Here is a 16,081-nt window from a genome sequence, read left to right on the forward strand (position 1 = left end):
GATGGATCTTGGCCCAAAGCAGAGGATACCTGAAAGAGTTTTACTTGTGTCCCATTGACTATGCACAGGCGTCCAGATGTGTGGATCATAAGAAACTGTGGATAATCTGGAGAAGATCGGGATTCCAGGACAATCACTGTGCTCACGAAGAATTTATACATGGATCAAGAGACAGGTGTGTGAGCAATAAGGACACACTGCAGAGTTTAAAATTCTTCCTTTCATCATTTATTCAATCTTCACGCTGAGAAAATAATCAGAGAAGCTGGATTATATGAAGAAAAACATGGTATTAGGATTGGAGGAAGGCTGAAAAGTGGGGAGGGCTTTAAGCACATGCTGAAAGAAGATCAAATATTGCAGCCGTCAGTATGAATTATAGCTCAATGTAAAGAAGACTCAAGTCTTCACGACTGACCTAACGGGTAAGCTCCTGATAAACAGAGAAAAGATAGAAGTTGTCAAGGATGTCATCTTGCTTCGATCCACAATCAATGCCCGTGGAAGCAGCAGTCACAACATCATATGACCATTGTATTGGACTATGTTCAAAATCAAATTTCTCTGTTCCTCATTCTGGAAACCGCCCTGAATAGAATTCTCAAGGGAACAATTTTTCTAAAATGCTATTTGGCCTACCTCCCACCCCTGAAGAATCTCCTACTTTACCTGATTTCTCCTAGGGTATCTGGGAACACTTCATCCTCCTGAATCGGAGTACCAATGCCCCTCACCTCCATTGAGAGCAGGAAGGTTGTGCCATCCCTGTTGCACCCACTTTGCTATGTCCTTCATCATCTCGGTGCCCTGAGCAGGTCTCCAGCGCCATCACCTCAGTCTTCGGCAGTGCTCTCAGGAAACTCTTGGTTCCAGTTCTCTCTTCGGGAATGCTAGTGTTGCCTTTTGTCGCTCACTATATTTGATCTCCTATAGAATTCACCTTTATTTTCTTTGTGAGTTATAGTTTCCAGTTAATCGGTTTATAGATGAGTTTCTGTGCCGTTTGACTTGGTAAACAGTATGTGTTCAAGCTGGTCTTCCTTTAGAAATAAAATTACAGAGCAGCTCCCTCACTGCGATCTATTGAAAGTCAGCCCTCAACACAAGGATTTGTAAAACAAAGGGAAAAAATTAATTTTCTTTCTTTTTTAAAATCGTTTTTTTGAGAGCTCGTACAGATCTTATCACAATCCATACATACATCCATTGTGTCAAGCACATTTGTACAGATGTGGCCATCATCATTCTCAAAACATTTGCTTTTCTACTTGAGCCTGTGGTATCACCTCCTCGTTTTTCCCTGCCCTCCCCGCCCATTAACCCCATATAAATTATTATTATTTTGTCATGTCTTACACTGTCCAACATCTCCCTTCATCCACTTTTCTGTTGTTCACCCCCCAGGTTAATTTTCATTAAAAATGCAACAACAACAAAAAAAAAAACCACTTCATTCTACACAATGTAATCTTAGGGAAAATAAAGTATCTGAAGCTTTCAGGGCCCCATTGAAAACTTGAAGTATAAAGCCAATAAATACTTGAAAATATTTTACAAACTGTTTTATATATTTTATACAGGTAGGGGACTTCAAAAACTTGATGGAATATTTCCATTCTTTTCATCCCATTTTCCCATGACTTTTTGAAGTCCCTCGTGTGTTCTTTAGAAAGATAGATCATCGTCACCCAGCCGCAATTTCCTCTCAATCTTTTCAGTGGGAAGAATACTCTATATAGGAGGCTTCAAAAAGTTCATGGAAAAATTGAATTGACAAATAATGGAATTTTCCCACAAACCTTTTAAAGGCTCTCTGAACATGGGTGTCTGTTCTGGTATCACTGCCTCGCCAGCCCGTCTTACCAGCGTCGATATAAAGAATCTAAAAGCAAGAGTTGCATTGCATTAGTAAGGAGAAATAAAAGAACAAGAGACGACCGTCCATTCCGAAATGCCATGTTGTAGTGGAGAATCCCCATTGATACCTTTCTCAAACAATAAGAAGGCCCTCTATCAGGAAGTAGCATCTTTTTGGCATGATACCATTGCTAGTCCATGTCAGTGGAGACATATTGGTAGACAGTAGAGTGCTCAAAGCTAAGATAAACAGTTTAAACTCTTAATTTGGAATCATACTGATGTGGGTTACCTGGCATTTTTTGTTTTCCATATGAAGATTTGTTATTGAAAAAAATTTTAGCAAAAAGAATGATTTACTTTCAACTTTATCTGGGTGTTTCCAAACTAGGTTTTCTGTGCTCATAGAGATTTACGGCATCGGAAACCCTCATGGGGAGATCTGACTATTAGTCTGAATCGACTCGCAGACAGTGAGTGTGATTTTTTTGAGAAATACTCTGTATCATACTAGACTACTAGACAACTAGACACCATAGCTAACCTTGTTGACATATAACGTTGACTTCCATGCTCTTAGCCAGGAAGTCTTCTCTCTTATTAAGGTAAGGAGTTATGGATTAGCAAGCCAAGATGTGGAAGAAGAAAGATTTAAGTAGGGTTATTTTCTGGGTTTCCTGTTGTGTACCACGCGCACATAAACTGGCTTCTCAGCTCACTCATACAACCAAAGTCTTGATGTAGGGTGTTTGGTTACATTGAGGGGATGCACTCCCTTTGCGTGAGCCATTGGGTCTTAAAAACAAGAAAGGACCTCAGCTACCCACCCTTCTTTCACAGTTAGGTGATGTTCCCCTTGGGTGTGTGTGGCAGACAGGCGCATCACAGCCTCCCTGGATTCGAGAGTTTCTGTGGCATCTTTGATGGCTTCTCTTTGCCTAAGTGGATGGTAAGGGCACTGTTGTGTGTAGCATTTCAGCCAGGGCTCGAGCATGCTTTAGTAAAACAGAATTCAAGTTCATTTTGACCACAATTAAGTGACGGGAACCGAAACCTCATGTTAACATGCCTCCATATGCCTTTGAGAATGTGCCGTCGACACGGATTTGATCAAGGGCCTTCCATGGCCCCATATCGTTCAGCTGCATGTATATATCTCAACCCTCCTCTGCCCCCCTCACTCGATCCCTCATACACACACAGACCTGTGACCCTGTCTGTAGAACCTTCAGTGTCCGTCTTGGCCCATAAGGTTGCGGTTATGTTCCTTATTCACAGAAGCTGTTCAGTTGAGCATTCCTTCAATTACCCTTTTACCCAATGTTCTTTTTATGTGCCTGCATAAGAAAACTCCGTTCCAGCCCACAGGGACCGAGGCGCCATGGGTTAGGGACCAAGCTTGGATCCAAGCACCCAATTTTGGACCTCCATTCTATGGTCCTACTCAGGGTACAGTAGCGCCTATATAAACCAATCAATGGTCAAGAAATAGTATCCCTTGCCTGCTCCTCCCCCCAGAAGAATTTGTTTCAAAGGAAGAAATTGAATCTGCAGCTCCGGGAGAGGGACATATCTGATCAGAGCACTTGGGAGCAAATGAAGGGGGAGGAGGAGAAAGTGGAGCACATCCTGTCCCACCAGGCCCTGAGGATGATGACCCCAATTAGAGCAGCCAGTCCACAGAGAGGACCACATGGCCAGCCCCACTATGAGACCTGACATCCCTCACTGACCCATGGCTCTGCGGGGGACAGCACCGGAGACACAGTGTGGGAATTGCACCTGACCTGATCCCACCACACCGAGGCAAAGCACTGGGGGAGTGCAGCGGAACAGCAAGGGAATGGAGCGGCAAGGTCCCCAGGGAATGCTGAAAGTGAACTTTGGGGTCAGGGCATGGTGCCCCAACAGACTGGACTGGAAAACACTCCTAAGGGCCAGCAAACGATCCTTGAACTAACTACAAGCTTTTCTTTCTTGATGTGTTTTGTTTTGTTCTTTGTCAGTGGTTTGTTGTTGTTTTGTTGTATACTGTTGCTTTGTTTTCCTCTGTCTTGTTTTTGTGCATGTTATTATCTCCGCAGATCTGTCTAAATAAGATAGGCTAGATGAACTATCTGAAGGAAAAACAACGGACCGACATTTCCCGGGGACCATGAGATAGGGGGAGGTGGGGGGTAAGGAAGTGGTGTTAACAAAGCCAGGGACAAGGGAACAACAAGGGATCCAAATTGGTGGTGAGGTGGGTGTGGCAGGCTTGTTAGGGAATGATCAAGGGTAAGGTAACGAAGAGGTCTATCTGAAACCCAGGTGGGGACGAAGCATGATAGTGGGACAGGAAGAAAGTCAAGGGAAATAGAGGAAAGACCTAAGAAGCAAAGGGCATTTATAGAGGTCTAGACAAAGACATGTGCATATGCAAATATACATATGAGGATGGGGAAATAGATCTATGTGCCTATATTTATAGGTGTAGTATTAAGGTGACGGAAGGACCTTGGGCCTCTACGCAAGCACTCCCTCAATGCATGAATACTTTATTCTATTAAATTGGCATTCTGTGATGCTCACCGTCCCAACACAACTGCTGAAGCAAAAGCGGGTGAACAAACAAATGTGGTGAAGAAAGCTGATGGTGCCCGGCTATCAAAAGAGATAGCATCTGGAGTTTTAAAGGCTTGAAGATAAACAAGCAGCCATCTAGCTCATAAGCAACAAAGCCCACATGGAAGAAGCACACCAGCCTGTGTGATCACTTGGTTCCAAAGGGAACAAAAGATCATATCATTGGGTGCACACCTCCATGATACAATCGCTGAGGACAAATGGGTGTATAAGCAAATGTGGTGAAGAAAGCTGATGGTGCCTGGCTTTCAAAAGAGATAGTGTCTGGGGTCTTAAAGGCTTGAAGGTGAACAAGCGGCCATCTAGTTCAGAAGCAACAAAGCCCACATGGAAGAAGCACACCAGCCTGTGCGATCACGAGGTGTCAAAGGGATCATGTATAAGGCATCATCAGGAGAAAAAAAAATCTTATCATAGTGAATGAAGGGGGAAGTGCAGAGTGGCGACCCAAAGCCCATTTGTCGGCCACTGGAGATCCCATTGCAGAAGGGTCTAGGCCAGGAGATGAGTCAGTCAGGGTGCAATGTAACACCGATGAAGAATACAGCTTTTCTCCAGTTCCTAAATGCTTCCTTCCCCCAACTATCATGATCTGAATTCTACCTTTCAAGTCTGGATAGAGCAGAGGATATACACTGGTGCAGATAGGAGCTGTAGGCACAGGGAATCCAGGGCGGATGATACCTTCAGGACCAGGGGTGTGAGGGGTGATACTGGGAGGGTAGAGGGTGAGTGGGTTGGAAAGTGGGAACTGATTACAAGGATCTACATGTGACCTCCTCTCTGGGGGACGGACAGCAGAAAAGGGGGTGAAGGGAGACGTCGGGCAGGGAAAAATATGACAAAATAATAATTTATAAAGTATCAAGGGCTCATGAGGGAGGGGGGAGAAGGGAGGGAGGGGAGAAAAAAGGACCTGATGCAAAGGGCTTAAGTGGAGAGCAAATGCTTTGAAAATGATGAGGGTAAAGAATGTACAGATGTGCTTTACACAATTGATGTATGTATGGATTGTAGTAAGAGTTGTATGAGTCCCTAATAAAATTTTTTTTTTTTAAAAAGAAACCGTATCCTTTCTGAACAGAGCCCTGGTGGGTAGTGGTCAGGTGAACAGTCTTTGAAGCCTCCTGCTGCTCAGCAGGCGATGGTGGGGTCAGTCTGCATGCAGAAGAATGACAGCCTTGGGACCCACCCTTAAGGCTCAGCTCTCCTTTGTCCCACAGGTTTCTGTGTCATAATACAAATGGGTGCTTTATCTTTTTTAAAGTTTATGTTGCTTCATAGTAATTTTCTTGAGGATCCCGAACTTTTCTTTGGTGTGGAAATGAAATTCTTATTAGTATTAGTTTTTTGTTTCTTTTAATGTTTTTCTGTATATGAAATACAGGATAGGCAAATCTATACAGACAATAACAGGATTAATGGTTCCTTGTGGACGTGGCAGGGGAGGTGGGGATGGGGGTGGGGGGAATCGGGGGCTAATAACAATGAATGGAAGAATGAAGAAAATGTTCCAAAACTGATTGTGGTGATGATTATACAACTTTTCTTGATGTGATTGAACTATTGAATTATATGATATGTGAATTATATGCCAATAAAACTGTTGGAAACAAAAAAAAGAAGCAAACCTAAAAGATAGATAAAGACAGTAACTGCTTTGTCTGAAAGGAGAAGGGAGAGTATAAAGAAGAAATACCTTGTAGCTCTTCATTTCCTCTGTATTGTGGATGTATTTCCACTCTAGCTTCTCTATTTTAAAGAGGGGGAAAGGGAGTTACTATGCCCATAGAGGTTAAATGGCTTATCCAAGCCTACACACTTACTAGAAGGTAGACCAAAATGTCCTGTTATTCGCAATATACAATGATCCCTCCCCCCCAAGTGTCCCCTAGAGAATACTGTCATCATAAAAGCCCACTATATCTGAAGCTAATACTGCAGAGAGATCTGAATTAAGAGACTCCCAAGTGAATCGATAAGTGCAGCGTGTATTCCCCAGAGGTCTCTTCTAGTGCTAATACACATCCATCAGTTTTGCTCAATAACAAAGCACCGCAAAGTTTAATCACCTAGTACAACAATTAGTTGTTTTATAACGGCTCAACATTAGCAGCATAATGCCAGAGTAATACTTTTATACTTCTGCCACTGAACTTTCTACCAGATCTTTGGGTATCTATTGTAATTAAATCCATATCTTTCTTAGGTGAAACCAGGTTTCTTCCAAAATTTAAAGCTCTCTAAAATGTTAAGAGTAAATGGGATTTTAAAAATAAATGTTAGTTCACTTAAGAAATACGGATATTTTATCATAAGGTAATTTGAATTTACAAACCTTTTTTGTCCTTAAAATCCTCATAAAGTATTTAATACCCTCCCAAATATTGAATTTCTTCATTATAAATAGCATTCCTTTGGGCCTTTGTACTTACTTCAATGCCCTACCAATCTTAGACTCTGGCATTTTTGTTTGATTATTGCTGTTGTGAACTTTGAACAAGAGTTTTCATCGCAACTTGCAGCTTGCAGGGTCTGGTTCTGTGGGAGCTGTGTACACTGTCCCCACTGACCTTTTGTGCTGCTGTCCTTTTCGGTGTACTGGTTGGTTGTGATGCCCAAGTGTAAGTCCCCAGATAGCCTTTATTCTGCTTACTGTCGAGCACTTTCAGTGCCGCGTCCTGCTAAGTATGCTGACCCATGAATGTGCCCTTTATCTTAGTTTTCGAAAAGGGTCCATCCAAAATTCACATCAGGGGGATGTTTCCCTCCCATTGCATGCTGCTGCTTGCTCCTGTCAACGGTGAATCCAATGTCCCTTTTGTTTGCAGTGTCTCAGTTCGAAATGGAATTCTACATCAGTGGACTGGCACCTCTCTGTGATCAGTTGGTTGTGCTTTCCTACGTGAAGGAGGTATCTGAGAAAACGGTAATTATGATCTCCCTATTCAAAGAGGTGCAGGGGTTCCCTTTTGACATTACACCTAGACCAGGGTGTTGGTGGGAAGGCTCTCTTTTAGTTGGAGCACAACTGCTGACCCCTGAAAGAGGGCCAGCAGAGATTCCCCTGCCCGCCTAACGTACTCACCTTTCCGAAGCCCCACTCACTGTCTGTCTGTGTTCCTTTTGCTGAGTTAAAGTGGTGAGTCCTCCCTTGCTTTGTTTCCCGTCTGTGTTGAAATTGTAGTCAAAAGGATTGAAGGATCTCCCTGCTGAAAGGCAAAGGCACTATGCTGACAGTATGCATTAGCAGAAATCACTGCATTGAACTTGATTGACTTGAACAACAGGGGTCCCGTGGTCAGAGGGCATTATGGAAAGAAAGGGCAGTCATCATTTCTTGTGCTCCAGACGTCCCCTCCCAGTGGCCTCGTGACTCTGAGTCCCTCGATGGTTGCACTGGAATGGAGTGCAGCTCACTCCGTTAACAGTGCAGGTGATGGCGTGAAATGTATAGCAGATCGCAATTGCTGAGCATCTATATGTCATAGTACGTGGCTTCAGAATGAAGCTTGTGCACACGGTCCATTGGAGGAGCGTGCACACTCAGTCTACCTCTAAAGCCTGGGTCAGCCCATTCCCAGCCTGCCCTTATGGTTGGGTGCCCAGACGCCCTGCCAGGAAAAGAGCAAGGGAGTGGCTTCAAGGCATAAACACAGAGCCTCGCAAGGTACGTTCTTCTGGATGCTCTAAAAGAAATTGCAATTGATTGTCCAGCCCTTTGCAGTAAGTAGTCTCTTCCTGTTTTTATCCTTTCTTTCTTTACAAATTGGAAGGGAACAAAATGGGGGATAAAACCCTGGGAGCCCCGGTTTTAAAGTGGTCGCCGCTCTTGAACATTTATCGGAGAGAGGGAGGGAGAGAGAGCATCAGGAGCCATCACTATAGCAACCTGAAGCGCTGGGTGCCCGCGTTGCTAGGCAACGAACTGCGGTAGACGTAAGTGAACACTCAAGCCCACTAAAATCAATAGGGCTGGCTTCTAGCCCTATCAGGACACCAGTGTACTGTTATTTTATATATATATTTTTGAAAATGAAGAAAAGCAGGGGCTCCCAAAGGAGCAAACACAATGCTTTTTGAGGAATGCTCTGGGGAAGCCTGAGCATAGGATTCAGAAGCAGAAGAAGAGAAGCCGTAAAATGAAGAGGAAAGCCCAATAAGTAAACAATTGACCCCCCAAAGTAAAAACGGGACCTAGAAAGGACGCCTGAACTAATAAAAGAGCGCCGGGGAGGAGGAAAAACGAAAGGGAACCCAACCTCATAGAACAAATGAGCAGAAGGCGGTTTTCAGAGGAAGATGTGAAGGTCGGGAGAGGTCTGCAAAGGTGTGCCCATGTGTCCAGGCATAGCTCGGTATGTATTTATTTTACACAACAGCGGACCGTGCCTGCAATCCTCAGACAATAAAGATGCCGACCAAATCAAGACAAAAGGAATAAAGGAGACAATTCAGCCACCTTGCACACCCTGCCGCACCCCTCCCCCCTTGTATTCATATTGAGGATAGTTTTTAACCGAAACATGAAGTAACATTTTTTAAATAACTCATCTTAATACCGAGAATATTTCTGTGATAAACCTTGTATGTTTTCACATACTTGCAGTCATGGTTTCTACTGGCTAGTCTCTGTCACCGTATCTTTATGGGCATTATTCCTGCATCTCGCAATATGTCTACACGATCTCCATCATTATTTATAACAGTTGCCTACTATTTCACCTAAGCGGTGCAGTCTAAATCACTCAACTGCTTCCCTCATATTTTCCCTTTTCATTCACCTGAAGACCCATGTGTGATATACATTATGCTAGAGATCAACAAGATATAATCCCTGCTTTTAGGAGAGTCACTGATAAACAGGACTCTTGGACCAGCAAAGAAAGTTGTAAATAGGGAGATGAATTTCCATCTGATGCTTTCTTTACAAAGGAGCTTTTACAACAGTCTAATGAGGTGGTCAGGAGCCCTAGTAGCCTAGTGGTTACTTGTTGGGCTGCTAACCGCAAGGTCAGCAGTTTGAAACCACTAGCCGCTCCTCTGGAGAAAGATGGGGCTTTCTACTCCCATAAAGAGTTACAGCTTCAGAGACTCACAGGGGCAGCTCCACTCTGTCTCTATGAGCTGCAATACAACCGACTGATGGCTGTGAGTTTGCTCTTTGTTTTTTTTTTTAATGTAATGAGGTGAATCCTCATTTTATCTTTTAATACTGTTTGGTTTAAATAGCTTTTTCCCCTATTGTGTTATTCAAACTTTGCTCATTTTCATATTAGCAGTTATAATATTTAGATTTTAAACATTTCCATTTTTCCCTTTTTTCTCCCTTGTTATTTCAAAGCAGAGAAATCTTGCTCAAATGTAATTACACACACGTTCACTAGTTTTTTTCTCTACTAATTCATCTTTTGTAGTCTTCATTTTGGAAACAAATAGTTACCATGAGTTGGATTCAACTTGATGGCAACTTACAACATTTGCGAAATATTTTACGTTTGGCGTGTGGAGTTAATATGGCAACTACACAGCTCTCCTCCTAACAAATTTGATCAACGTGACCTCCTGATCTGACGGCTCTGGTTATGAGGATTGGAGGGCTAGCTATAGTTCTGGATTTTTCCATAAGGTTCTGTGTTCTTTCCTGTCCCTTGCCACTGTTTTTGTTATTGTTGCTTTGTAGAATATTCAAGGATGTGTCTTAGACCTATATTTTGAATACTCCAAAATGATTTCAAAGTAGAATATATTTGATTTCAAATCTACGATGCATTATAAATCCCAGTGTACTCCCCGGGAAAAAAAAATCTTATTCTCTCCTTTTACTTACATAACGCTGACCCAAGTTTACTTTTCTGAAACTCAATTCTTACGTCTGTAAAATTAGTATCAATAATAGCTAGCTTTCCAGATTTAATTTGAGAACTAAATGAGAGTACCTTGTTTATACAAACCTACTGGGTTGTTTGTCTCAAGAAATGCGAGCTCGCTTCCTCTGCCCCACTATCATGGCCCCAGTTCTACCTTACAAATCCAGCAAGACTAGAGGATGGACACTGGTGCAGATCATAGCTCTCAGCACATGCAATCCAGGACAAAGAAACGCCTCAGGAACAATAATGAAAATAGCAATACCATGAGCTTAGGGGGAAGATGGGGGGGGGGAGAGGGAACTGATCGCAAGTAATGAACAACTGAAACATGGGTGAAGGGAGACAGTAGATAGTGTAAAATATGAAAATAAAAATGATTTATAATTTATCAAGGGTTCATGAGGGTGGGGGAAGGAGGGAAAAAGTGAGGAGCTGATACCAACGGCTCAAGGAAAAAAGAAAATATTTTGAAAAGGATGATGGCAACATGTAAAAATGTGTTTGACACATTAAATGTATAGATTGTTACAGAGCTGTAAGAGTCCTCAATAAGACGATTTATTATGGTATTTTAAAAAGAAGAAATGTGAGCTCATGTTCTCCTTCCATCTTGATCTAGATTGTTCATTATTATATATTTGCTACCACATGCCTGGATTGATCTGAATTGCTCAACCTTAAAGCTCTGTGCCAAAAGGGCGGTTTAAATACCAGTTGATTAAAACTATATGTGTAGATAGACAGATTTTCATTATAGCTATTGTAAAAGTGCAGTCTGAGTCAAACCAGTCGTAGTCCAGGCACCCAGTAAACACCTATAGCCAGTGGCTACCATGTGGGTGGTGACAGCCCTTCTCCACCATCTCAGAAAGTGTTGCTTTACCAGTAACTCTTACTGGTACGCTTCACAGCATTACCAGTAAGTTTACTCCGAGTGGGAATGATTTGAGTTCTGATTTTGACTTTCTCACACATGGCGTGGAGGAGACGTAGCACAGTGGCCTAAGCGTGATCTAGCTCCCAGGAGCAGCCACCAGACTGCAGTGGGGGCACTCGAGGACACAGGACTCCCTGACCTTGTTAGCCTCGTCTGCACAGTTGGAGAATAACACAGAGCATCCTGCTGCTCCTCATGGGTGTGCTGTGAACGAAGGAGCAGGGTGTGCTCGAGTCAGAGAATCAAAGCCACTCTGGCTCACTAGAATTCATTTGTGATGAATTTGGAATCTGAGACGAACCTTTCCCATCTCTTTTTCCCTCCAGGACAAAGAATACTGCTCCAGGCCTAGACTAGACATCATCCAGCCGCTTCCCGAGACTTGTGAAGAGATTTCTTCTGATGCACTGACAGTCAGAGGCTTTCAGGAAAATGAGTGTAGAGATTACCACTTGGGTGAGAAATAGCCAAAAAGTTCATTGCCTTCCTTGTACAAAGTCTACCTCCCACCCACCCACCCTCACCCCTCCACTTGGTTGACACCAAAGGGAATTTGGATTGAGGTACTGAAAGAATCTTAGCAACTGTCTGGATGGTGGCAATCGCCTGTGGGAAGTGGGGATACCGGAGGCCCACGGGTATGGCAGAAATTGCCCAAACTGCCACAGCAGTTGTAAAGGGTAGAGATGAGATCAGGGCTGAGGTGGGCAGGCTCGTAATTTCTTGTTTTTACGTTCTTGCTACAGTCCTAACTATTGAGTGTGATGTTTAACATGGTTGCCACTTAGCATGATTTTACAGCTGTCCTGTTAGTCCCAACTCTGGTCTCTAGAAGGGGTGCCCTACACTGGCTGAGCAGATGACAAGGGATTCGGAACCAGATCCTGGAGCCTGCACGAGTGCCTGGCACGTCGTAGGCTCTCCATGAATATCTGTTAAATAGATGAATGGATTCACTTAGAAATAAAGGCGGAACCATGCCAGTGGCAGCTGTCTTTGGGTTCATCGTATCTTTGTAAAATAAATTGATGAAAGTATAGCAATTAAACTTGTTGAAAATTGTTTCCTCCTTTAAACCCCCCACCCAAGTCTCTTCAGTCCTCCTGTTGGTTAAGGGATATAAAGTATTCCATTAATGTCGAAGCCCTTAACTTGTTGGAAAAGGGAGAGTCTGTTTTGGCCTTGGCAAAAGCGAATGTGATTCACAATGGGAGGGTTCCGATGTAGGTACTTTGCTCAGAGCAAACTCTTCTGCACACTTAGAAACCCTTCAGAACAGGTTTATAATTGAATTCTGCATGAAACCCTCAAGACTGGCATTGTGCACAGCATGCTTCAATGATAGATCATGTTCCTAGGGCGTGGGGCATCTGTCATTTGTGCGTTAGATGGCCTTGACCTTGATGGAAGAAAACCTTTATCGCCGACTGTGGGGCGTAATTGTTCTGTAAAAATAGAACAGTGCTCTAAATGGCCATAAATAAAGTTCATATACAGTAGGTGAATTCTGATAGGCAGTAATGGAGAATTTGGAATACTGATTTCCTGTTGGAGTCAATGGGAACACAGAATTTTAACCCCTCCTTATTTTCAAAACATGATTCGACACTTTCCTCCTCTTTCTCTCTCTCTCTCTCTCTCTCTCTCTCTCTCTCTCTCTCTCTCTCTCTCTTTCTCTCTCTCTCTCTCTCTCTCTCTTTCTCTCTCTCCTCCTTTTTTCCCTTTATTTTTCTTCCCTTTGAAACTTAAATATTTTTCAAGCACTGAAGCTTATTCTGTTATTCTCTACTTCCACTCCTGGTTTTCAACCAAACCAAGCCCCCTTGTCCCAAGGTAGGCGAGCTCGTGCGTGTGTGTAAGTTGTATAGAGTAAATGGGTCCCGAGGTTTTGCTCTTGCGTAACCCAGGTCCCCTCCTGCCCCTTCCTTCCCCCTGCCCACAGAATGTGCCGAAGGCGAGGCGCTCTTTTACATCGTCAGCCCAAGAGATGTTGTCGTGGCCAAGGAACGAGACCAAGATGATCACATAGACTGGCTCCTGGAAAAGAAGAAATATGAAGTAGCTTTGATTTTCTTTTCTGTTTTTTAAATTCTGTTTCCTTTTTTTAATTATTGTTATTATTAGTTGGGATTTAATACATACATCATTCTAAATTTCCGCCACGTCAAGTAGAATTGTACAGTTGCTACTACGTTTTGTTTTTCATGGGTTCCTTGATATCATCTCCCTTTTACCTCCCCCCCCCCACTATTGTACCCCACCCCCAAACCCTTTATTCTACTAGCTGTCTCTTTTTTTTTTTTTTTTTAGCTTTTTATTTTTTTTTTATTTATTTTTTTTAATTATTTTTTATTTTTTAACAAATTATTGGGGCTGATACAATTCTTTTCACAGTTCATACATATACATACATCAATTGTATAAAGCACATCTGTACAGTCTTTGCCCTAATCATTTTTTTCTCCTCTTTTCTTCATTTACATTTTATTAGGGACTCCAACAACTCTTACCACAATCCATACATATACATACATCAATTGTATAAAGCACACCCATACATTCCCTGTCCCAATCATTCTCAAGGCATTTGCTCTTCACTTAAGCCCCTTGCATCAGGTCCTCTTTTTTTTTTTTCTCCCCCTCCCTCCCTTTTCCCCCCTCCCTCATATGCCCTTGGTAATTTATACCTCGTTATTTTGTCATATCTTGCCCTATTCGGGGTCTCCCTTCCCCCCTTCTCTGCTGTCCCTCTCCCAGGGAAGAGGTCACATGTGGCTCCTTGTAATCAGTTCCCCCTTTCCAACCCACTCACCCTCCACTCTCCCAGCATCGTCCCTCACGCCCTTGGTCCTGGAGGTATCATCCACCCTGGATTCCCTGTATCTCCAACCCTCATATGTACCAGTGTACAGCCTCTGTCCTATCCAGCCCTGCAAGGTAGAATTCGGATCATGGTAGTTGGGGGCAGGAAGCATCCAGGATCTGGGGGAAAGCTGTGTTCTTCATCGATACTACCTCACACCCTAATTAACCCTACTAGCTGTCTCTATAGAGTCATCAGTCCTGGGTTTACATAGGAACGAAGCCTCTGGAGAACTCTCTGTATCTACATTGAGGGATGGGAGGAAAGTGATCACTAGACAGGTTGGGGGAGGAATATAGAAAATCAAAGGCAGAAATCTGACCTGACCACAGTTAAACCTTTGTTAAGATATCTACCCTGTATGCAGCTGGACCTGATCTGGTGTCGGTTTTTGTTTGGGTTTCTTTTTTGGATTTTTGATTTGTATTGTTTTTTGGGTTTTTGTTTGTTCATATTTGAGAGTATCTCCGAGGTGTGATGTCAGTGGAGGTCACCCTCTTGAAGCTGTGTTATGTGCTTGTCCATTTTCAGTATGTGATTTTACTTTCTTACGAGACCAGTCGAGAGGATAGACAGTCTTTGTAGTGTGTCTCTCATGTAGTTGAATTAGGTTGCCCCAATCCATAGGTGTGAAGGAGGTTAACAACTTTCCAAACACCTTTCTCAGAAATGATGAGGGGGAAAACAGATTGCCATGAAGTTAACCAGCTTTAGACCAGTCTGTTGAAAATGTTTTGTGAATTTTCCAGGAAAATAAGACATAGCTAATATTTCAGAAGTGGCTGTTTGGATACATTGGTTCCATTATGTAGTTTATGCTTATGGCAGATATAAAAGTAAAGCTATCAAATTAATAATTACTTAGGATTCTGGTGGTGCGGTGGGTTAGGCATGGGGGTGCTAACCACAAAGTCAGCAACTCAGACCTGCCAACCCAAGGCTGTCGCCTCCCTGAGAGACAGACATACACTCCCCGGAACGCTGTGCAGAGTTGCTATGAGTCACAACGGGCTCAGTGACCTAGTTTTAGGGTGGCTCAAACTACCGGGTCAAATAGAAGGATGTTGTCCACTTCTTTGTATCTTCGGTTCAGACTAATCTGAGTAGAAAATGCCCCATTGTGACGTCTAAAAAAACATTCTTACAAACATTTGATTGCTGCAAAAGGATTGTCGCATTGGTTCAGTTAGAGGGACCTCTGGTTCTCAGCTGAGAACACCGGAAAAGCCCACCTATTTATTGTTTTAAGTGGCACCGGCAGGCGGGCAGGCCTCTGATGACTAGATGAGAGTGGCCGTGCAAACCCACAGAGAAGTGCTGAGGAGACTGGCCTGCCCTTCTGCTTCCAGAAGGTCGCCGCCTGGAGAACCCGTGGGAGGCTGGTCTCTGTGCACCGGGCTCGCCATGAGGTGGACCTGTCTGGAAGGCAACTAACAGCCACACAGTGCTGACCTGCTGTGAGTTTGTAACCAACTGAAGTATCAGCGAGGAAACTAAGAGAACGACTGGGACAAGCTTTTTAAAACTCAGAAATTATTTAGACTCTGCCTATAAATACCTCACTTATGATCCATTTGAGACCATATTGCTTTAGATGGAGAATATTTTTTTCTCTCCATCTTTTTTAGGGAATTTTTTTAAAGACTTTTTGTTTGTTTTAACATTTGGGGGCAAATGTTAATTATAAACTTTCCACAAAACAAAACAAAATCAGAGACAAAAATATGCTAGTAGCTATGGGATGCATAAACATATGCATATTATTTTTTTAAAAACAAAGGAGTGTCCCATTGTCAGTGTATGTCACAAAGATTCAGACTGATGGATAAATTCTTTTGTTTGGAGACTAGCGGGTTGGGTGGTATTTTGATTTGTGTCTGAAATGTGATTCCAATATCCTAAGGTGGAAATGAATTCAAATGGAAA

At 42.9% G+C, this 16,081-nt stretch overlaps 1 protein-coding gene across 2 annotated transcripts in view; it reads left to right on the forward strand.

Moving 5' to 3' along the window:
• VPS41 (VPS41 subunit of HOPS complex) overlaps positions 1 to 16,081 on the forward strand; it is a 216,769-nt gene that overhangs the window by 141,906 nt on the left and 58,782 nt on the right. For both annotated transcript variants that reach the window (XM_075558184.1, XM_075558185.1), the window contains 3 exons: positions 7,314 to 7,411; positions 11,619 to 11,748; positions 13,235 to 13,350. In XM_075558184.1, the coding sequence (XP_075414299.1) occupies positions 7,314 to 7,411; positions 11,619 to 11,748; positions 13,235 to 13,350 (344 nt within the window). The remainder of the gene's footprint in view (positions 1 to 7,313; positions 7,412 to 11,618; positions 11,749 to 13,234; positions 13,351 to 16,081) is intronic.

This window comes from Tenrec ecaudatus, chromosome 9 (genome assembly GCF_050624435.1).
Source record: "Tenrec ecaudatus isolate mTenEca1 chromosome 9, mTenEca1.hap1, whole genome shotgun sequence".
NCBI classification, from domain to species: Eukaryota; Metazoa; Chordata; class Mammalia; order Afrosoricida; family Tenrecidae; genus Tenrec; species Tenrec ecaudatus.